At 42.7% G+C, this 25,377-nt stretch overlaps 1 protein-coding gene across 1 annotated transcript in view; it reads right to left on the reverse strand.

Annotated features, from left to right (window-relative positions):
• Positions 1-1,584: 1,584 nt before the first annotated feature.
• Positions 1,585-25,377, reverse strand: part of LOC147734707 (solute carrier family 23 member 1-like) — a 474,929-nt gene continuing 451,136 nt past the window's right edge. Inside the window, exons 11-12 of the mRNA XM_086953611.1 lie at positions 22,430-22,525; positions 1,585-1,967 (exon numbers count right to left, since the gene is read on the reverse strand). Coding sequence (XP_086809737.1) covers positions 1,723-1,967; positions 22,430-22,525 — 341 coding nt within the window. The 3' untranslated portion in view covers positions 1,585-1,722. The remainder of the gene's footprint in view (positions 1,968-22,429; positions 22,526-25,377) is intronic.

Genomic DNA, 25,377 nt, shown 5'->3' on the forward strand with positions numbered 1-25,377 from the left:
TGTGGCACTGGTGTTGTGTGTTCCTTGTCAGCCACTCCTGAAGTGACTGTCTCCCTGGTTGTTTATTGTGTGGTGCAGGGTGTGGATTGTGCTTGCTTGTTGCTGTGCTTGTTGCTTGTTGGTGTGCATGGGGGTGCACAGGATGGGCACCTGGCCTGTGACTTGATGGGGTGTGTTGATGTGTGGTTGGAGGGGGTGTGTCCTTGTGGTCTCTGTGCCCTGCCCATGCCTTGGATTGGCCCAGCCTTCTGCATTGTGCGCATGTGTTGACGGCTGGGGTGACGTGACTGGGACGTTGCTGCAAGTTCGCGGTTGATGTGTGTCCAGCATGCAGTGGGGTGAATTGGTGGCAGGTGGGTCATGTGTGGGTGCCCTTGTGGAGGTGTTGTTGCCCCCGGCAGGGTGTCTGTTGTGGATTTGGACCCTGTGTCAGCCCGTGTGTTGTATTTGTGTAGTTGCGTACCTGCGGCGTCGTCCGAGGCGGCCCATTAGATGATAGTGCTGTAGCAGGTACAGCACCGGATACACATATAGAACTGAGTCCATGGTGGTCGTGACCGGGTGGTGTGGACCGGGTCTCTGCTGTCAAGCTCGGCTGTCGAGTTTCCGCAGTCTCTGGTTGGGCGGTGTCTCCGCTGCAGTGCGTCTGCCTGTTTGGGCCATCCTAATTTGTGGAGCAGGGTGGTCGTCATTCCGCACGGCGGAGAGTCTCCATTGGCTCCCACCGCCGCGGTAGGGGGTGCACTTTGATGGCGGTGCCCGTCGCTCCGCGGCGGACAGGATTTGACCTATGTTTTGCTATACTAAAATGGCGGATGTGTTTCCCACTGCTCGCGGGTGGAAAAAGGCATTTTTCCGCCCCGCCAGCACCGTGGTGGTGCCACCGCCCACCATTCTAATGGACCCCTAGGTGTTACCTAACAACTTGCAGTCAGCCTCGAGGCATCGGCACCAGGTGTTTCTTGGTCCTCCTCCACAGTGGGCTTCAGCAGTTCTACAATACTGTCACCGAACAGATTTCTGTCGCCAGACTGCCTGCTGGCCAAGACATTGGCACGCAGAGACCTTCTATCAAAACAATCCTGCTTTGAAAAAAAGACGGACATTCCTAAAAGTGATGTTTACTCAATGCTTCAAATGAGCACAAATGACAAGTAACCCATCAGTACCTATCATCAACCAATCTGACAAGAAATGAAACTGTAAATGAATATTTATTGCATGGTTAATTAAAACTGGTGCAAAAGGTGAATGTGATAGTTCATATGCACTACAATGTGCAAAACAATGATAAGTTTAAAAAGATTAAAATGTGCAAATATATTAATTTACCAATTTACCATATAAATAGATGTTAGTTCGTGACTCTGTTAAGATAGTCGTGTGCAAGGCTTAGTTTATAGAGGCCACTTTTGCTAACATGGCTAGAACTCCATTAACAAAAACAAAAACAATGGTCAATTAGATGTCTGTCGAGTTAAAACACTCCTTTAGTAAAAGTGAGCAAGTTTAACTTCTGAAATATAGAATTAAAAATCTAAACTGCTCAGTTAAAAAAAGTCACAACAGCTTAAGTGGGTCAGAGATTCCTTCCAACAGGGACAAAAGTGGGCGCTCGTGGAGTAATGAGTGTATTTCCATTTTCGCATTGTTAACATAACACCTTTTTTTTCCTTGTACAGCCATGGTGCCATAATGATATTTTTTGTGAATTCAAAATGGTCACTGAGTGGTCTCCATTTCTCTATTTGTAGCATTGGCGCTGCAGACATCTTGTGGGATTCTGCTGCTGGGGTCTTGCCTCTTGGGTTTGGGCCAAAAAGGGAGGTACCGAGTCCAAGACCATGCGCAGCACATGGTGCCAATTCCAAAAGGCAAGTTGTAGACTTCTGTAGGATCCTGGACATCATCAGAATTGCCCCCGAGCTCCTCTTTCCATGCCACAATCCCTCGCTCCTTCTGTGTACCTGGAGAAGAGCAAAGAAGCAGGAACAGATTAATGCCAATCAAATCTAGGATGAGTTTTGCCACTTGCTAAGAGATGTTCACAGCTGACCACAGTAAGAAAGCTGCAAGGTACCAAGGACATTTGTCCCATTTAACTTTATTTAGCTATATCATGTCACCCATGCTATTTCTTTCATTCTTAATTCATCGTAGCTGCTGGTAACAGAAATGACTTTCTGCTTTTAAACAACGGAGGCCCTGATTATGAGTTAGGCATAGTGGTAATTTTTGCAGCCATGGTAAAATAGCACGATACTTTAACAAATCACCTGATCACAAGTTAAAAACTGCATGTGATATTTAGGACATGTGATATTTCCTACATAAATAACACCCAATCAAAGTATGAGAGCTCATTAAAAACTGGTGGAAAATAGCACTTTAAAATACCTACATACAAACAAATTACGATCAGCACAATACGCAAAAAACTAAATTTAGTGCACAGATTGAGCTAAAAACAATAAAATCTCACACAGTCCTACACACAGGACCAGGCCTTCATAAGCAGGGTGCAGAGACAGAATGAAAGTACAAAATATCAAGTTGCACAAATATTGAGTCATTAATATTGTGGGTTCGAAATATCGACAGCAAGAACATTGTGGTCAAGAATATCGATTTAAGGTAAGTAATATTGATTTTAAAAATATCAAAATGTTTAATATCGTTTGCAAAAATATAGTTGTTAAGAATGTCATTTTTTTATTATGTACGTGAGTATATATTTTAAATGTATGTGATGTTTGTTTTCATGTATAAGAATTGTTTGTATTTTTAATTAGTCTGTTAAATTTTTTGTATTTTTTTTTATTTGAATATTGCACTTTTAGTTCCATTGCCGGTTGTGGGTTTATAGGGGAATAGGGTGGGATGTAATTAAATTATATTAAATATTTTTTTATTTAAAACTTGCGTTTTTAGTTCTGTAGCGGGTTGTGGCTTTATAGGGGAAGAGGGTGGGAAGTAATTTAATTATATTAAATTTATTGATTTATTTTTATGTATTACTATTTGTTTAATTGATATGTTATAGTATTAAATGTGTAATGTAATTTATTATTAATTAATTAATATTTATTTATTTATTATTTTTAATTAATTCATTGGTAAATTATAATGGCAATTGTGTAATTATTTTAGGTGTGTGTTATGGTGTTTATAGGTTTGGGAAGTAATTTATTTTTAACTTATGAATTAATAATTGGTTTTTAATTCATTTTAATTAATTCATTGGTTATACATTTTTAAGTAAAATTGTAATTAATGTTAGATGTATGTTGTGTTTATAGGTGTAAAGGGTGGGAAGTAATTTATTTTTAATTGATGAATTAACAATTTGTTGTTAATTGATTTTAATAAATTAATTGGTAATTCATTATGGTAATTGTGTAATTAATTTTAGGTGTGTGTTGTGGTTTTTATAGGAGTGAAGGGTGGGAAGTAATTTGTGTTTAATGAATTATATTTAGTTGTTCATTAATGTTAATTATTTGATATTTATTTTGAGTAATTATTTTCTGTGTGTTATATTTAGTTGTAAAGGGGTAAAGGGTGAGTATTAAATTAATTTTAATGATTTAATTATTTATTAGTTGCTAATAGTAATAGTTTTTCTTTTAAAATTATATTTATTTGTGTTTTATTATTGTATAGTTTTATTTAGATGTGTGTTGTGGATATTATAGTGTTAAAGCATGTGTACTCAGTGAATATTTATTAATTGTCTTTATTAATAAGATTTTTTAAATTGATTATTAATTAAGGAAATACAATTATAAAAACGTCGAAGTGTTTTGTTATTGGTGTGGTGTTATAGGGTAGGAACTAAAATGAATATATTTATGTTTAAATATTTCTTTTGTTTGTTAATATTTGCTACTTTTAAATAATTATTGTTTATAAATGTATTTATTCATTCATTTGATACATTATTTGTAGGTTTTTGTTACATGCAATTAACAATATATTATGGGGTCGATTTCGATTCGGGAAACGAATCCATACAATGATTCGTATTCGTAGCCCTTTCCGTACGAATCGTATGAATCCGTCGGAATCGCATAGTACAATTCGTTGCAAGAAAATACGTCTGAATCATTGCGAACCGTACGAAAATGAAGGGTAAGTCCGTACGACATCGACCAGCACAGTGAACAGTACGATTCGTAAAAATGCCAAGTATGATCTAGACCGGGGAATCAGTACGCGATTCGTACGGTAAACGTCATGAACAATTCGTATGGAGGGCAACACTATCACATACGCACCATACCCCTAAAATTTAGGGGTGTACACATGGGGTGTACGTACCGTACACCTATGAACTTGGGGTGTACGAACCATACCCCTACGGTCTGTACACCTACGATCATGGGGTGTACGCATGGGGATATACGCACCGTACCCCTGAAATCCAGGGGTGAACGCACCTTACCCCGATGCACTGTATCCCTGCAGTCATGGGGTGTACGCACCGTACCCGGGGGGGTCCGTTTCGTACGCATTTCTAGGTGAAATCTGCTTTTACAGACGTTTTAAGCTCCCGTAGAAAAAGAGTTGTACGGAGTGTTGTCAATATGATTCGTACTTGCTGGGTCGCAAAATGCAGCTTCGATCCATACGGACATCGCGTACTGCGTGTTCTGAATGCGATTCGTATGGATGAGTTGTACGGTCTTCGGTACGAATCATACGGACAACTGTTTTGGGTACACATCGTACTACATCGTACGTATGGGTACGGTTCTGCATACAATTCGGATGGAAAAAAATTATCTGTATGGCTATTCAGAGGGCATTTCACCGAATCGGAATCGGCCCCTATGTGTCCTTTTTATATGCTTAATATATTTAATTTATTTTTACAATATTCTTTCTTTATTTCTATGATTTTAAAATTTGTGGAATATTTTTTGTTTTTTTTCAAGTTTTTGTGTTCTTAGTAATTTTTGTTTCTCTGCTATCCAGCACTTTCCCTACTGTTGCACTCACTGGAGTGGGTATAGTATTTTTTACCCCTCTGCTATCCAACACTATTCCTACTGTTGCACTTACTGGAGCGGGAAAAGTAATTTTTACCCCTCCACTATCCAACATTTTCCCTACTGTTGCTCTCACTGTAGTTGGAATAGTAGATTTAATTCGTCCATTATCCAACACTTACCCTACTTTTGCAGTCACTGCTTGGGGAATAGTAATTCTTACCCTTGTGCTATCCCACACTTTCCCTACTGTTGCACTCTTTGGAGTGGGAATAATAATTAGTGCCCCTCTGCTATCAAGCACTTTCCCTACTGTTGCACTCACTCGAATGGGAATAGTAATTTTTACACCTCCGCTATCGAACACTTTCCCTATTGTTGCACTCACTGGAGTGGGAAGAGTAATATTTGCCCGTCCAATATTCAACACTTTCCCTACTGTTGCACTCACTGGAGTAGGTATAGTAATTTTTATCCCTCCACTATCCAACATTTTCTCTACTGTTGCATTCACTGGAGTTGGAATAATAAATGTAATTACTCCGCTATCCAACACTTACCCTAGTTTTGCACTCACTACAGAGGGATTAGTAATTTTTACCCCTCCGCTAAACAACACTGTTCCTATTGTTGCACTCACTGGAGTGGGAATAGTAATTTTTGCCTCTCCGCTATCCAACACTTACCCTTCTGTTGCACTCACTACAGTGGGAATAGTAATTTTTACCCCTCCTCTATCCAACACTTTCCCTACTGTTGCACTCACTGGAGTTGGAATAGTAAATTTAATTATTCCGCTATCCAACACTTTCCCTACTGTTGTACTTTTTGTATTGGGAAATGAAGGTTTAATTCATCTGAATTGTTTAATGTTTTATTTTATTATAGAACAATTGTTTTTATTTTAAATTATTGATATATATATATATATATCTATTATAATTTTCAAGTTTAAAAAATAAATAAAGATAATAGGTAAATTATTTTTAAGTAAATATATGTATATGTATAAACTATTATGTTTGTGTGTTTATATTTTTTATTATCTTTATCTGTTATATTTAGTTACAATGTATATTAAATGTAATTTATTTTGTTTACAATATATTAATATTTAATATATTTACTATATATTATTTTATTTTATATATTTTTTTATCAATATTTTTTACATCTAGATTTTTACCTCAATATTTTAATTCAATATTTTTGTACTTTCCTTTTAAGGTATTGAAGTTGATATTTTTGCAGTCAACATTTTTGCAGTCACTATTTAGAACATCAATGTTTGTTACATCGATATTCTACCAGTGAACCCATAAGCAGCAACAGACAGGTGAACCCCTCACAGGTAGATTGCCGTAGCTCACTCTTCCATTCTGCAGCTCAGCACCATGGATGCAGCACTGCTAGGTCTCTATATAATGCTATGCCAGAACCATGGTCTGCTATAACAAACCATGCAGCATGAGTATGGTAACCAGGCCACCAACAAATGACCTCAAATGGCGCATCAACACAGGATGAGAGTCAGGATTGATAGAATAAGGCTGTAACCCATAAATATAAAATGGGGGACCTGTACAGGGACAAACGAGTTACTGTCGTTCGAAGAGTTCAGAACAGAGTTTGATCTACCTCAGGGACATTTCTTGTTACACAGCGCTGTCACAGCGGCCATCCGTAGGCACTGGAGAACGGGATCCGTAGAGCCTCCGCCGCACAGGACCTGTTATTACATGGCCATATTGGCGGGAGTCATTAAGGCAATATCCTGCCTACACACTGCACATTACATCACTGCACTCTACTATCCACCACTCTATGGCACTGCACTCTACCCCACTGCACTCTACCCCACTGCACTCTACCCTACACCACTGCACTCTACGCCACTCTGTGCCACAGCACTCTACATTACTCTAAGAGACTGCACTCTACACCACTGCAATCTTCTCCGCAACAATCTGAGCCACTCCATTGTTCTCTGTACCACTGTACTCTACACCACTGTACTTTAAGCCACTGCACTCAATGCCACTGCACTCTACTCTGCACCACTCTAATCTACACTACTGAAGTCTTCACATGTACCCTCTACTCACCGCCATTCCACGGTACACTATGCCACTCCACTCTATGGCACTCTACTCTACGCTACTCTACTGTGTGCCACCACACTCCATTTAGTGCCACTCCACACCACTCTACCCCACTCCATTCAACTACATGCCTTTCTATGCCATTCAAGTCTATGCCACTCTACTATCTACCACTCTACTCTGCCCCACACTGCTCTACCCCACTTCACTCTGCCCCACTTTACTCTACGTCACTGCACATTACATCACTGCACTCTACTATACATCGATCTATGCCACTGCACTCTACCCTACACAACTGAACTCTACGCCACTCTACTGTGTGCCATTACCCTCTAAGCCACTCTCCTCTGTGCTACTGCACTCTACACCACAGCAATCTACTACGTAACACTCTACACCACTCCACTGTACCCTGCACCACTGTCCTCTAGGCCACTGCACTCTCTGACACTACACTCTACTTTGCACCACTCTACTCTATGCCAATGCATTCCACTTTTCACCACTGCACTCTACTCTGTACAACTGCATCTATACCACTGCACTCTATGCCAATCTACTCTGCACCACTGTACTCTGTGCCACTGCCATGTACATTGTTGCACCACTCTATGCAATGCCACTGCACTCTACACCACTCTACTCCTCTCTGCACCAGTCCACTGTATGCCACTCTACTCTGAACAACTGCACTTTACACCACTCTTCTCTACACCACTCTGTACCACTGCACTTCACTCTGCAACACTCTAAGCCACTGCACGCTATGCCACCTTTTTGTACTTTGCACTAATGTACACTATGACACTACTCTGTACACCACTCTGCTCTGTGCTACTGCAGCGTTTGCCACGCTAATCTACTCTGCACCACTGCACTCTGTGCCACTGCACTCCATGCCAGTGCACTCTAAGCCTCTGAACTCTACTCTGCACCACTGTATTTTGTACCACAGCATTCTACTCTGCACCACTCTACTCTATACCACTGTACTCTACTCTGCACTACTCTACTCGCTGCCACTGAACTCTAAGCCACTGCTCTCTACTCTGCACCACTGCATGCTATGTCACTCTACTCTGCACCACTGCACTCTAAGCCACTGCAGTCTATGCCATAACAATCTACACCACTGCATTCTACACCACTCTACTCTACGTCACTTTACTCTACGACACTGCACTCTATGCCACTGTACTCTTCTCTATGCAACTGCACTCCACTCTGCACCTCTGCACTCTACGCCCCTCTAAACCACTGCACTCTATGCCACTGCAGTATATTCCACTCTAATCTACACTGCACCACTTTACGCGACTGTACTTTGCGGCACTGTACTCTATGCTACTACACTTTATCCCACTCTAATCTACTCTGCATCACTCTACACCACTCTGCTCTTCTCTACACTACTCTGCAGCACTGCTCCATAGGCCACTCTAATCTACTCCACTCTATGCCACTGCAGTCTACGTCACTGTACTCCATGCCACTGCTTTCTGCTCTGCAACACACACTCTGTGCCACTGCACTTTACTCTACACCACTGCACCCTATTCCACACCACTGAACTATGCACCACTCTAATCTACACCACTGCACTCTATGCCACTACACTATGCATCACTTCAATGTATGCCTGTGGGGAGGAGGAGCGGCAGCAGCACCCTTCTGCCGACGAGGAGGAGGAGCGGCAGGGGCACCCTTTCGCCGACGAGGAGGAGCGGCAGGGGCAGCCTTTCACCGACGAGGAGGAGGAACAGCACCCCACTTCCTGGTTGCCAAAAATCCTGAACCAGGAAGACTGCAGCAGCGCTCTAGAGGTTGAGCGGCGAAAAGGGGAGGTGTCGCGTCATCGAGCGGAAGCAGGAAGAATAAGAGGCGCGGGATTAGAACGGACGGTGTGCAAGGACGGAGAGGAGTTAGCGGAGCACCTGGTAGCAGAGGACTGAAGAGAGGAGAACGTGAGAGTAGCAGAGGACCGAAGAGAGGAGAGAGTGCTAAGAGCAGCCGAGGACTGAAGAGAGGAGAGCGTGCTAAGAGCAGCGGAGGACCGAAGAGAGGAGAGCGTGTTGGGAGCAGCAGAGACCAACGATCCAGACACTGTTTCCAAACCCGGCGGGCTGAAGGGAGAAGAAGCCACGGGTCCTGCTGCTGTGGTCCGAGAGACGGGCCGGAGCCCAAGGCAAGTGTTGTTGAAAGGGGCATTCTGGTGGGGTGTGTGGGGAGAAGGGAGATAGTACGTTTGGGGTGGCGGGAGGTAGGGCACGTCCGGAGATGAGCCTTGCATAGAAAACCCCCCCTTGGTAACGGTAGCACGACCACTTAAAGCTAAGCAGAACAATAATCCCCGGTTGTTTTCTTTTCCCTGAGGCTCCAAGAACCGGGATATACATTCAGACAAAACCCCTGAGGCTCCAAGAACCGAGAAAACCCCAAAGTAGAAAAAAATGAAGACCGGAACAATCCTGACCTGTATTGTGGTGCTAAAAACAATTGGGCTTCATATTAAAAGTGAAACTTAGAACAAAGTCACTACTCTGGTCTCGTGCTCTGTACACCACTAGCTCCTGGCAATGCCACTCTATTCTGCGCCGCTGCACTGTATGCCACAGCACTCTATGCCACTATACTCTGCAGCACTCTACACTATTCCACTGCACTCTTTGCCACTCTGCTCTACTCTGCACCACTATAATCTACACCATTGCATTCTGTGTCACTCCACTCTACTCCGCACCACTCCACTCTAAGCCACTCTACTCTGCACCACTGTACTCTTTCTCACTGCATTCTACGCAACTCCACGCCACTCCGCACCACTGTAGGTCATGCCACTCCAGTCTACGCCACTCCACAAGAAATTATCAGTAAAGAACTGTGGTACTAATGAAATGTAAATCTATAAATCAATTAATACCAAAATAAAGAGCATTATGTGATTACACACCAACTTTTAAAAAAAACATAAACACTGAATAAAATAAACAAAGGTTGAGGATAAATTATAAATAGGAAAACTTAAGTTATTATTTGTATACCAAACCAACATAAACTACTACACAAACCGTAGAAATTCAACATTTCTAGTTATAACTAAAATTATAATTTGTGCCCTCCCAAGGGTACAGAGTTAGAATATCGATGTATAAATATACATATACAGAAATATCGAGGTAGAAATATTGTAGGATAGAAATATTGATGAAAAAATATCGTGGTCAGGAATATTGATTGTTAGGTAAGTAATATCAATTGCAAAAATATCGAAGTGTTATATATCGTTTACAAAAATATAGTTGCTAAAAATATCGAATTATTATTAATGTTATGTATATTAGTATTTTGTATGAGAATTGTTGGCCATTTTAATATATATGTTAAAATTTTAGTAGTTAATATATTTTTTTTTTAAATACAATTTTGCATTTTTAGTTCGTAGCAGGTTTTGGGTATATAGGGGAATAGGGTGGGAAGAAATTACATTTTATAGATTTTATCTATTACTTATAGAAGTTAATAAAAAATAAAATAAATTAATTTTGCGTTTTTAGTTCTGTAGTGGGATGTGGGTTTATAGGGGAATTGGGTGGAAAGTAATTTATTTATATGAAATGTATTTAGTAATTTATAATAATTCAGAATTGTATAGTTGTGATGTTATTGAGTTCAATGTGTACATGAATGTATTAATTATTGTTTTATATTCGTTGTTAATTAATTTAAAATAATTAATTATTAATTCATTATGGTAATTGTTTAATTAATTTTAGGTGTGTGTTGTGGTGTTTATAGGTGTACATGGTGGGAAGGGTGGGAAGTTATTTTTTTCATTGATGAATTCTTAATTATTTGTAGTAATTATTAATTGTAATTGTGTAATTAATTTTAGGTGTGTGTTGTGAAAATTATAGTGTTAAACAATGTGTAATTAATTAATGTTTATTATCTTTTTTAATAATAATATTTTAATTTAAATATTATTTATGTTAATAATGGAAATTAAATTTAATAAAACTCTTGGGGGGTCACATCCTCCTGTGGAATGGGACCGCCCACCATAGGTGCGGGGGACCCCATGCTGACATTAGGATGCGTCCTTCATTCCTGACATTGCGGTGGGCATGTCGTGCACTTCCATGCACAGCACCCCCACCTCCCAGTGGGAGGGGTTGGGGGAGGCCACAACCCTTTTCCACCACTCTGCACACGTGCATCTCGCTGCACTGCTGGTGGGGTGATGAGGTCCCCTTGCCTCCTGAGGACCTCAGGACTAAAATGGACTTTATCCCCCAAGCAGCAGTGTGCCAGGAGTTGTTTTTGCAGAGTGGTGGAGAAAGGGGGCATGGGCTCCGACCACCTCTCTGCAATCCCACAGTGTGGGGTGTACTGGAGGTAACAGGTGGGCAACATGGCCCCTAAGGACCCTTAGCAGCAAAGATCCCGAACCTGTCCCCGAACCAAGAGTGCGCCAGGAGGCGCATTTGCAGAGTGGTGGAGAAAGGGGCGTGGCCTGCTATCTGAACTCAGCAATCCTGCTGTATGGGACTTACTGGAGGTTAATAGGAGGGGTAGTTGACCCCAAGCACGCCCTTGGGGGCCAACTACCCCTCCTGTTACCTTCAGTAAGTCCCACACAGCAGGATTGCTGAGAAGTTGTCAGAGGCCAAGACCCCTTTCTCCACCACTCTGCAAACGTGCCTCCTGGCACACTACTAGTTGGGGGATAAAGTCCCCTTGGTTCAAGAGGGACCTTGCTGGCCAAGAAGCCCTCCTGGTACCTCCTGTTAGTCATACGCAGTGGAATTTCTGGTCAGAGGCCCAGTCCCCTTTCTCCACCACTATACAAACTCGACTGCTAGTTAAACAAACTGAAGACGTTTATTTAAAAAACAAGGGTTACAAGGACATTATAGTTAGGGTCTGATTTGACTTCTACTAAACTGGAGAAATTCAGCCATTTAGTTACCTGAGTTAACTATAACTCGTGCCCCGCAATGCACTGCTTATGGCCTCACATATTACATCACTTATGACATGGTCAAAGACATCACTGATGACATATCAAAGGACATCACTAATGGCATCATCCACATCATCTCTGATTCACCCACTCACACCCCTAAAGAATGTTTTATACAGCCACTGCCACTCCCACACAAGCATTCACAAAAACAGTCACAGAGCCATACCAGTAGTTACACACCCATTCACTGATTCATAGATCTACACACACATCCACTCGCTCACCCATACATCCACTTATACACCCACTCACTAATATAGCCATTGACATATCCACTCATATATCCATACAAATACTCATACATTGAGTGAGTCACCTACAGAACTACTCACACACCTAGACAGTCGCGGCTGGTGACATTTGAAAGTGGTGGGGCGATTGTGTGAACGTGCGTACTGTGATGGCTGGCGAGGCTAAATGGTGGACAGCGAAACTGGCAGTGTGTGCTGGCTTTGTTGTATAGAGACAACAAAATAGAAGTATAAGGGGTTTATATGAAGACATAACGGGGCTCTATTAATCCAACAACATGGTGTGAGCGCGTGTGCCTCCATCTCTCTCTCTCCTGTACTGCAATTGAGAGATATGCTATTGTCCGCTCCAAAACATTCCCGCTTCGTTGGGGAAAAAGGGCAGCTGGTCCATTTTCTTTCAACCCGTGGCTTTTGACACCATTATTATTTAACGACCACCATGAAGTATGTTTCCATTCACAAATAATTGGATTCCTTGTGTTACAACAGTCAGGGTGTCCACATTGATAGCCCGAGCCGAGAACTTTATCTGTCTCCGGCAGCCAGGCTCTTTGCTTGGCCCCACATAGAACAGTCAAACCCCGGTTTGAACATCAGCAGTCTCGGACACTAAGCACCGATATCCGCCCCATGGAAATCACCCGTCATTCAGACCTAGTGCTTCGAGTATTATAAAACGCACAATTGAAATATAAAGACTGACTGCCTCATAATAATAAAAATACATGTAAAAAAAACTTACCTTGGCTTGGCTTGGCTTCCCGCTCTGGCTCTCGAGTCGAGTCCTGTCCCGAGGGCCGAGACTGCAGACTCCCGCGCCATCCTGGATTTTTTTGAATCCCTCGTCACCAGTGTCATCACTGAAGGCTGCAGGCAGCCTCCCTCCCCTCCATGGCAGCCGGCGCTGATTGGTTCGGCCGGCTGCCCTAAATACGTCATGTCTCCTGGTCTGCATGCTGCAGAACGGAGAGTGGGAGGAGGCTTGGGGGAGCGGCTTGCCCACTGTTGCTAATACTGTCTGTTTGGACAGCCTCTCAGGCTGTCCAAACAGTCCATATTCACAACAGTGGGCAAGCCACTTCCCCAAGCCACTCCCCCCGGCCCTGAGGCTCGACTCGTAAACAGGAAGTAAGTTTGCTGACTGCGTTCTCGCCGTGCGAGAAGGGCAGGCAGAAACAAATGGTAGTTATAAATAAATAACTACCATTTGTTTCTGCCTTCTTCTCGCACGGCGAGAAAACAGGGGGGGCGGCGCCCAAACGCCCTCATGGTAAAACCGCCACTGCACCTAGACACTCACCCATATAGTCAATCACACAGCCACTTACTGCCCTGAACAGTTACACACACACAGCCTCTTACTTACTCATGCAAATAGTAATACGTAGTCACTCACTTATACAGTCACTGACAGAAGCATGCACTCATTCATATAGCCACCCTCACATTCACTCACTCCCAGAAACAGTCACTCATATACCCAGTAACACACCTATACTGCCTTTCACATACCCAGTTACTCACCCATACTGACACAAGCACTCAATCAGCGACACAGCTAAACAGACACTCACTCGCCCATACAGCTTCTTTCACATGCACTCACTACCCCATGCAGCCACTGACTCACCCACTCACTTATCCATACAGGCTGCCACACCCCTTCTCACCCACACACACAGACACCCAGACAATCATAGAGATATTCCGACAACCAACCAATCACCCATGTAGCCATTCATGTACCCACTAACATACTCATACACCCACTCGGACATCAACTGACAGACAGATACACACATTTACACAAGCAGTCACTCACTCATACATTCATTGAGACACATATTCACTCACTTATACAATCAGTCACACACCCACTCAGTCATTCATACAGTCACTCATACACCCACTAATTCACCAGTACACCTAGGTATTTATATTTAACACTCAAACTTTTTGAAAACACTCACATTCACTGGATGATTTCATCAGTGATGTCATTTGAGATGTCATCAGTGATGTCATGAATGATGTCACTTACGATGTCATGAGTGATGTAATATGTGAGGTCAGAAGCAGTGCATTGCGCAGGCGCGAGTTATAGGTAATTCAGGTAACTATATCAGCTGAATTTCTCTGGTTTTGTATGAGTGAAACCTGACCCTAACTTTAACGTCCCTGTAACCTTTGGTTTAAATGAATTTTTTAATGTTTTTTTTAATTTATTTGACTAATTATAACATCCTTGTAACCTTTGTTTTTTTCAGTGAATTTCTAAGGTTTTTTAAATGCTAATTCCTAACTATAACGTCTCTGTAACCTTTGTTATTTTTTGTGAATATATATATATATATATATATATATATATATATATATATATATATATATATATATATAATATCAAAACAATACCCTTTCAGGCATAGAGTGATGCATGCATTATGCAAAAAGAAGCAGTGAACTCTGAGTAGTTCTCAGGTTTAGGTGGAAAGCAGCTCTTGTCAAGATTTCTAGATCATTTTCTATTTGAATCGATTTTAAAGTTGACATCATACATAAAAGACACAGTTGGTAACTGAGGTGCGCGCAGAGGGAACCTTTCTCATCATAACCTCCACAGCTGCTATTAACATTTTAGTTTTAAGTATTTGCACTAGTGTTTGTGATTAAAAAAAAAAAACAAGCCCAATTTAAGTGTGCGGCCTTTAGAATTCCATTATTGTCTTCTACTGCATTTCCGCCGTAAGCCTTATCTGCCCCCTACTCTTTGGTCCGCCCCGGGTGATCCCATTTGTGCGGAGGGAGATTTGGGCTAAAAAAACTCTGATATCGGCGTGGACGCTATTTTGGGAGTGAAGGGTTAGCGGTATAGTCGCTCGCTCCACTTAGGGAAACAGCATAAAAGCAATGATGGCCCGGACGCGCTGCAGTTGGTAACTGCGGTGCGCACAGAGGGAACCTTGCTCATCGTAACTTGCACAGCTGCTAGTAGCATTTTAGTTTGAAGTATTTGCACTACTGTTTGCGATTTTTTATTTTTGCGCAATTTAACTGTGCGGCCTTTAGAATTCCATTACTGTCATCTACTGCATTTCTGCCATAAGCCTTACCTGTCCCCTATTCCCTGGTCCGCCGTGGGTGATCCGATTTTTGCGGAGGGAGATTCAGGCTAAAAAACTCTGATATCGGCGTGGACGCCATTTTGGGAGGGAAGGGTTAGCGGTAGAGTCGCCGCTCCACTTAGGGAAACAGCATAAAAGCAATGATGGCTCGGACGCACTGCAGTTAGTAACTGAGGTGCGCGCAGAGGGAACCTTGCTCATCGTAACTTGCACAGCTGCTATTAGCATTCTAGTTTTAAGTATTTGCACTACTGTTTGTGATTTTTTTTTAAAAAGCGCAATTTAACTGTGCCGTCTTTAGAATTCCATTATTGTCATCTACTGCATTTCCGCCATAAGCCTTACCTACCCCCTACTCCCTGGTCTGCCACGGGTGATCCCATTTGTGCGGAGGGAGAGTCGGGCTAAAAAACTCTGATATCGGCGTGGACGCCATTTTGGGAGTGAAGTGTTAGCGGTATAGTCGCTCGCTCCACTTAGGAAAACAGCATAAAAGCAATGATGGCTCGGACGCGCTGCAGTTGGTAACTGAGGTGCGCGCAGAGGGAACCTTGCTCATCGTAACTTGCACAGCTGATAATAGCATTTTAGTTTTAAGTATTTGCACTACTGTTTGTGTTTTCTTTTTTTAAAGCGCAATTTAACTGTGCGGCCTTTAAGAATTCCATTACTGTCATCTACTGCATTTCTGCCATAAGCCTTACTTGCCCCCCACTCCCTGGTCCGCCGTGGGTGATCCCGTTTGTGCGGAGAGAGATTCAGGCTAAAAAACTGATATCGGCGTGGACGCCATTTTGGGAGTGAAGGGTTAGCGGCATAGTTGCTCGCTCAACTTAGGGAAACAGCATAAAAACAATGATGGCCCGGACGCGCTGCAGTTGTAAACTGAGTTGCGCGCAGAGGGAACCTTGCTCATCGTAACTTGCACAGATGCTATTAGCATTCTAGTTTTAAGTATTTGCACTACTGTTTGTGAATTTAGACTTTAGAATTCCATTATTGTCATCTGCTGCATTTCCGCTGTAAGCCTTACCTGCCCCCTACTCCCAGGTCCGCCGCGGGGATCCCGTTTGTGCAGAGGGAGATTCGGGCAAAAAAACTCTGATATCGGCGTGGACGCTATTTTGGGAGTGAAGGGTTAGTGGTATAGCCGCTCGCTCCACTTAGGGAAGCAGCATAAAAGCAAAGAAGGCCCGGACGTTCAGCGGGGCTCGCCCCTTTGGCACGCCAAAAGGCAAACCCGTCTGTGCCCGTCCGCGACCGGCTGGGGCCAGGGGCCACAGACCCTGCCCCTCGCACTAGCCAGCGGATACAGTACAGCTCGGACGAACTACGCTGCCTAGCAGGTGCAATGAGGGGTACATGCAAACAGTCCATTTCACTCTCGAATGATCCACTTAAATGCTCACACTGCAGTTTCCACCTAACTTTAGACCATCAACCCCCTTTAATTAACCCACAGAGAAACAAAATGTTTTTATTGAACTGTAGATCACTGCCTAGATATACAGTTGAAATCTCCATTCTTCTAGAAGAAGAATCGCCTGAGGTTTTGTTTCTTACAGAGACATGGCTTACCCCTAGCTCCGATCCTGATCTCGTCCAGGCCCTGCCCAGCGGCTACTCCATCACTAGGCTGGAACATCCTGTATCTACAAACACGGTCTAACCTGCCGAATGATGGTCAGCCCTGTCCCAGATTGTGAGAACGCCGCTTTCTCTATTGAGTTCTCCCCAGACCTCACTTTCTTGGGTATTCTATTATACCGAACCACAGGTCCCTCAGTGGATTTCTGTAAATCACTGCCAGACCTGGCCACAAACTTAGCTAGCTCTTCAGCTAACTTCTCCATATTGGGGGATTTTAACCTGCATTTCGATGACCCCCTACAGACATCGGCAACTGAACTCACCAAGGACTTAGCTGTCTTCCAACTTCTACAAAAAATCTGTGAACCCACCCATGCAAAGGGTCATTTATTAGACCCTATCTTTTCAAATTTGGATCCCCTAGTAGGGTGGAAACCTATACGTGTTCCATGTTCAGACCATTTTCTAATACCTTTCACATGGTCACCACCCCTCAGTACAACTTGTAAAACCCCCTCCTATTCTAAAACAAGGCCCTGGTCCAATATCTCAATGGAACAGTGGACCACAGTTTTGGAAGAAACTAAACCGGCCTCTTCCGTAGATGTGGTCACGGCCAATGACAACTTTAATAATTGGCTTAAAAAATCGTTAGATGCTCTTGTCCCCATAAAATGTATGACAATTAAAACAGGAAACACTTAAAAACCTTGGTACTCAGCGGTGCTACGAGGCCTGAAGGAGAACTGCAAAAAAATGTAGAGAATCTGGAGGAAGAGTTTATAGAGAAAGTATCCACCTCTACAAAGCTGATATCAGAGCACGACAGGCAGCCTATTATGAAAATAAAATCCTAGCTGCACCTAATTCCACTTGTGAGATCTTCAGCATTGTTAAAACTCTCTCAAAAATACCCCCCTCCCACCCGTCACTCTTGATACCTCAGGAGCACAGTGTGACAAATTAGAAGAATTCTTCTCAACTAAAATTGAAACTATCTTCTCCTCATTTCCCTCTGATAAATGACTCCCCAGCCCCTCCACTTGGTAAAAATCATCCCATCTTGGATACAATTCCGGCAATGGAAATGCCAGTATTAGAAAGTCTCTTTTCCAAGGTAAAAAGTGGATCACCCAAAGTCCCTGCCCCGCTATAGATACTGAGACAGGTGGTAGGAGTGGTTTCCCCTGTGAGTTTAGATAAATCAACACCTCACTCTCCTCAGGGGTGGTTCCCCCCGCATGGAAGGAAGCCATGGTAAAGGCTCGGCTGAAGAAACCCAGCCTTGATCCTTCCACTCTAATTACTGCCCTATCTCCCTGCTTCCAGGGGTAAGCAAAATAACAGAAAAATATTTTAACTCAATACTATCCTCATTTTTAGAAAGCCATAATCTCCCCCATCAGACACAGACAGGTTTCCACCCACTACAGGGTACATAAACAGCCCTGCTCTCAGTATTGGAAGAATCAAGGAAACGTTCGACACCGTAAACCACCGGATCTTAATCCATAGGCTCAATAAATTAGGTATCACTGGAACTGCCCTGGCCTGGCTCCATTCTTTCCTAGATAATAGATCCTTACAAGTGTTTAAAAATGAGGTGATTTCCAAAATGACACCCCTTTGCTGTGGAGTGCCTCAGGGATCGTCCCTGAGTTCTACTTTATTTAATGTGTACACCTGCACTCTTGCAGAGGCAGTTCTTCCCTTTGGAATACACATAGTCACCTATGCGGATGACACGCAGTTGGTGATTGGGCTCAATAGAGCAGAAAGCTCCTCTCCCTGTCTGCGTTCCTGCTTGGAAGATATTGCGACTTGGATGAGCAACTCCTTTCTTAAACTAAACGGGGAAAAGAGTGAAATCATGATCCTGGATAAACGCTCTCCACTTGACCTAAAAGAAATATAGCCCACCTCCTTAGGCCTGGCTCCCACTCCCAAGACCCAGCTAAGGAGTCTGGGTGTTTGGATAGACCAAGACCTTTAATTCAAAACCCAGGCAGGGAAGTCGGCTGCCTCGTGCTATGGTGTCCTGCAAATGATTCGTAAAATTCTTCCTGTCCTGCAGTTTCAGGCTAGGAAAATCATGGTCCAGGCCCTCGTCCTGTCCTGGCTGGACTACGCGAATGCGCTCTATCTGGGGGCCCCTGTCGCCACCCTTTCTATGCTACAAACCATCCAGAATCGGGCCGCAAGATTTTTACTGGGCACCCCCAAACATCAGTCGACCAAACCTGCTCTGAAGTCGCTCCACTGGCTTCCTGTCCAAGAGAGAGTCAAGTTCAAATCCTTATGTATCGCCCATAAATCTCTATTCAAAACAGGCCCCCCCTTCTTCACAACATTATCCAGTCCTTGGAACCCAACAGAGGTCTTTAATCTAAAACCCTGAACCTGGCCACTGTCCCTAGGATCAGGAAGGTGAGAAGTGGAGGTCGACAATTCTCGCTCAATGCCGCCAGACTCTGGAATTCCCTTCCTCACCATCTGCGAGCAGAACCCAATCATCTCTACTTTCGCAGATCCCTAAAAACACTACTGTTTCCCTAATCTGGCTTGACACCTCATTGCTGTTACTTCAAGCGCTGGGATGCCTCCGGGTAGCTATGCGCTATATAAATGTTACTCAATTTCAATTTCAACCGATTTTATCCAACACATTGAGATGATCAAGTGGGATCCATCTTACTGCTTGATTATGCTGGACATAACAAGTCTTTATACTTGTATAAACCACTCGCAAGGACTCAGGGCGGTAGAATTAATAGAATTGCGTTTGTTCAACAACATTTTTCTCTTCCAGGGAGACCGCTACAGGCAGGTATCAGGGACTGCGATGGGCACCTGCTTCGCCCCCAGTTACTCGTGGGCTGGTGGGAGGAGCAGGTGGCCTGGTCCGCGGCCAATGCCGAATAGACAAGGGAGATAGTGTCATGTCATCGATACATCAATGATCTCTTTTAATATGGAAGGGTTCAGTCAACAAAGCTGAAGAATATATTAAACATCTGAACAGGAACGAGGTTAACTTACATTTCTCGGGGGAGAATAGTTTAGTGGCAGTAAACTATCTTGACCTCAGAGTGGAAGTTAAAGAAGGCGAATTAACTACAGATCTTTATAGGAAGTCGACGGCGGGCAACAGCACACTGCACGCCTCCATTAGCCACCCGGAGAGGTTAAAAACAGTATGCCTTAGACTAAAACAAAATTGTTCGAGACAATGTGATTTCGATCATGCAGCAAAGGAAAGCCTGAGTCGGTTTTTAGCAAGAGGTTATGATAATGATCTTTTAGTGAATACTCTGAGAAGAGTAAAACAGCTACCTAGAAAGGAGATTTTGAAGCAAAAACAGATAAATACATCAAATGAGGGCCAATTCCAGATGATAACCTTCTCCGAAGATGCCTCTAGCCTAAGAAAAATAATTTCTTTTAAATGGCATGTATTGAAAACAGATCCAGTCATTGGATATGATATTCCACTGGTCCCCATGATCACATTAAGGCAAGCATGTTTGCTGAAAGATAGCCTGGTCCATAGTCATCTAGACCCAATTCCATCCAAGAAGGGCACCTTGAAAGAGATGAAAGGATTCTATCCTTGTGGCAAATGCAAGGCCTGTGCTTTTAGTAAAAGGATACTAACCTATAATGTGAAAGGTTTAAAAAGAGGGAAGACCAATAATAAATTCTTGACCTGCCACACTTCCCATGCTGTCTACTGTTTGAAATGTCCATGTGGACTCATGTATGTGGGCAGCTGGATTCATAATGTCAAGATCAGAATTCTAGAATACATGCGTGCTATAGCTAAAAAAGATTTCAACTATCCAGTGGCACGTCATTTTGACATTAAGCACAAAAGTGACAGAGATCTTTTACACTTTTTTGCTATTGACTGTGTTCCAGTACATGTCAGAGGGTGGGATAGAGTGTCAAGACTTAGACAACTGGAATATAATCGACCTCCAGACAAAACCCCCAAATGGGCTAAATTCTGCTTTAGAGTTAACAGTACACATAGGGATCTAGAAGAGTACAAAACACATTACAGTAACCATTTTTGCATGAAAATGAAATTTATATTTTTGTAAATGTAATGCAACATTGCCTTTTTAGGGAAAAGACTATCTGCTAATTTATATTTCTTCTCTTTTTTAAACATGATCTGCTTCTGAGTAAGAGGGCCGATACACGGCCGAAAAACACATTGAAACATATGAGGAGGGGCTAGCAACCTCCATATAGAGGTTGCCAAATGCCGATCCACGGCGTGATTTTAGTTAAGCAGAATGGGTCACTGTATTTAATGTGAGGGAACGTATTGATTACAATTTCCCGTTGTCGAAACCCATGGTGCTATGTATTGTATATAACATTGATAAAATGCGATGAATTTCTCATTTAAAGATGGCGCTAGCTGTCATCCCTCCTTTGTTTCTAATGCTTTGCAGCGATCATGTGTATAAAAAATGACTCCTTGCAATGCAATATGTGAACAACAACGAGGAAGAACTAGCTCCGAAACGCGTCTGTTGTACCTGCCAAAATAAATCAGACTGATAAACTACCCCCACGAGTGCTGTGGATTCTTTGTAAGCAACTAAGAGGAATTTGGGAGCGAGAATTTATATTGCGGGGCACCGCCGCATTTAAAGCACCCGCCTTAAGGGGGTGCTGCATGCTTCCTAAACGCCGGTGGTGCCGGAAATTAAACGTCCGCCACGTTTCCAAATATCAAAATACGATTACTGCGGTTCCACAGAAATCATCCAGCACTCCAAGAGGATAAAATCACTCAATTTTTATTATGATGATGATTAAATCGACGTGTTTCAGCTGCCTTGTTCACGATGAACAAGGCAGCGTGAGGCTGTTGAAACACGTTGATGTGATCATCACCATAATAAAATTGAGTGATCTTATCCTCTTGGAGTGCTGGATGATTTCTGTGGCAATCGTATATATATATACACACATGTATCTTTGCTCATCTGAAAATGATGTCAAAAGTAACAATAGTAATGTTTGCAAATTCATAAAAATCTGGGATCTGCACCAGTGCAATGCACATTTCTGTTTTAGAAATCTTGTTGTTCTCGTTTGTCCTTTAATCTGACATTCATCAATTTAGATACAATTTATATAATCATAGTTGTATCAAGACTATCTATGGTTAACATGTGGCTAAAACATGGCTAATGAATAATGTCCATGATTGATCTTTGTTTTGGCATGCACTTGACTCGGTAATTTTCCCCGCCATTTTATCAGTTCCAGATCAGCCTTTTGTATCTGGAATTAACCAAAGTGCTGCGACAACAATAGTTACCTGGAATGGTGTTGTCTAGAACAAAACCGAGGACTCCTCCCACTAACATGCCAGAAGACAGTAGCACCTGGATCACTTGGTCGAGCTGGGATATCCCTGCAAAGCACAGAAAGGGAAGAGCATCAATTGAGCATCATGTCTTTATGATTTGAATTCTTCATATAGATCTTCTATTGCACTCTTAGGGCCCGATTCACAGAACTAACTTAAGACAAAATCCTAAACTTACTTCTTTTGGTATTTACAGAAGTTAGGATTTTGTCTTAACTTTGTCTTAAAACAGACTTAAAATAGACTTAAGTAAGGATTTCATCTTAAATCTGTCTTAAGTCTGTCTTAAGACAAACTTAATACAAAATCCTAACTTTTGTGAACACTAAAAGTAGTAAGTTAGGATTTTGTCTTAAGTTAGTTCTGTGAATCGGCCCCATAGCTTTCGCTTCAAATCGTATAGTTGTACAGTGTGGCTTTGCCCTTAAAGAATGTAAATGTAACAAAGGGACCAAGGATAAAATCACAGAAATGCAGTTAGCATGAGCGCCTATTGTGTCCCCCTCCCTGGGGGTACTTACATATTGCAGAAAATGCTTAATCCAGAATACCTCTGTCTAACGTGTATAAAATGTCTTTCAATTTCACCAACCTATGATCTAGAATCAATTTCTAAAATGTAGGCATATTATTTCCTGAAAAGTTCTTGACATATTGTGTGGAGGTTCCTTGCAATTCACATTTGCAAGGTAATTTACACTGCTATTGTGCATATGCACCCCGTTTCTTTGCATTTAGAATTTTCAATTACCAGTTGGTAAAAACTGCGATTGAATGTCTGTTAAAATGGGAACTAACACAATTGGCACTCTACTCTTACTAAGCCACCCTTCACAACATGGGGAGGGGCATGTAACAGCAGCCCAACACCAGCCCGAATACCAGACCCTCTCCAGACTCCCCCTCTCCCATAGCGACCACCAGTGGCATAACCCCAAATGGGGCCCCACTCCAGAGGCGCAACTAGAGACAAATTTCGGGGGAGTGGGACTATAAAAATTTCGACGGAGGGGGCTAATTCTTCCAGCAATAGGCAGAGTAGAGATATAGGGGCTCTAAGAAGGGCTGAAAAAACAACAAAGCCTGTTAACAAGTAAATTGTCTACAAATCTCCAGGAGAACACGGTTTTCCTGCAGAATTTTATAAATGGACTGGGACAGAAACTGTTGATACTTTATTTACTGCCTTACAACAAATCTCCAGGAGAAGACAGTTTTCCTAAGGAATTTTAGAAATGGACTGGGACAGAGATTGTTGATATTTTATTTATTGCCTTTCAATAGGTGGTTCAAACACAGTCACTTGGTCCTATTTCTAGCAGAGCGTTGATTGCGGTTATTCCCAAGCCCAGTAAAGACCCACTTGTCTATAGCAGTTACTGACCTATCTCCCTCATAAACAGTGATGTAAAGATTTTAGCTACCGGTAGTATTTTTGCGGCACATTTAAGTAAAGTCATTCCCTCACTCATACACCAGTCACAGGTTGGTTTTGTCCCATGCCGTTCTTCCAGGAACCATCTCCGTGCCCTGGCTTATACTTTATGGTCTGCAAATAAGATGACGGAGATTCTGCATCCAATGATAGAGCTTTGGCTCTCTCATTGGATGCAGAAAAAGCATTCAACCGCATTGACTGGAAATATATTTTTGCAACCATGAAACGTTTTGGCCTAGGTGACCAATTTATCTCTAAAGTTCGTCTCTTATAGCCCAAGTCAACTGTGGTGGATTTTTATCAATCCCTTTCCCATTAAGCGAGGTACCCGACAAGGTTGCCCTCTTTCCCCCCTTTTATTCTTACTAGCAATTGAACCAATTGTTTCCCTCGTTCGGCATTCACCTCATGTGCAAGGTATACATATAGCAGGAGGCACTTCTAAATTATACTTGTATGCTGAAGATATTCTGCTCCTGTTAAAAGATCTCCCTCACTCTCTGCCAGCTTTATTTAAGATCATTGATGGTTTTGCAACTCATTCTGGTTACAAAGTGAACTGGGATAAAAGTGAGGCTCTGCCGATTTGTCCTGATACCACTAATGCATCAATTAATGGTTTCCCCTTTTGTTGGAAATCCTCCCAATTAAAATATTTGGAAACTGACTTTGCAAAATGGTCTCTTATGGGTCTCTCTATGTGGGGAAGGGTACAAGCAGTGAGGATAGTTACCTTACCGCGCTTTAGCTATATACTTGGTATGCTCACACTTCTTGTTCCCTTGTCTACACTACGCAGAGTGTATGCCGAATTCGATCTTTTGTTTGGGTATCTACAAAGCCTCGTCTAGCTGCTTCTAATTTATTGGCTCATTTGGGATTACCATCCTTAGAACATTATTCTTTAGCTTTTTAGCTTTACATCTTTCACAGCTAGTTTACTTACTTCTGGCTGCAACAGATCCTTCATAGTGGATCACAACAGAACATTCTATACTTGATCGAAGTAATGGTCTAGATTTCCTTAACCCCTTCGATGCTCATGACGAGCTCAGCTCGTCATGAGGCACGGTTGAGCTGTGCTGATGATGAGCTGAGCTCGTCATGAACACACCCATAATCATTGACCCTCAGCACAGGAGGGAAAAACCATTAGCAGCGATAGTGTTAATGGACTAAATTGATACTTGTATAGCGCACTACTCACCCGCAAGGGTCTCAAGGCGCTTGTACGAATACCGCTGTGGAACCCGTCCTGGCTTTCCCTGTGAGGCGTCCACTCCTGGGCACCCACAGGGTGAAGGCCAGGCATCCTTAGCGTTGTGGGGGCCGTTGTGGAGATTAAGCAAGCTATTGCCCAGAGTTGCAGAGTGGGACTCCATGATTAGAATAGGCACAGAGGCGAGAATTATCAGGTCCGTGGAATTTTTGAGCCCAAGACCCGCTGAGGCGGGGAATT

Source organism: Lissotriton vulgaris, chromosome 1_2, assembly GCF_964263255.1.
Source record: "Lissotriton vulgaris chromosome 1_2, aLisVul1.2, whole genome shotgun sequence".
NCBI lineage: Eukaryota > Metazoa > Chordata > Amphibia > Caudata > Salamandridae > Lissotriton > Lissotriton vulgaris.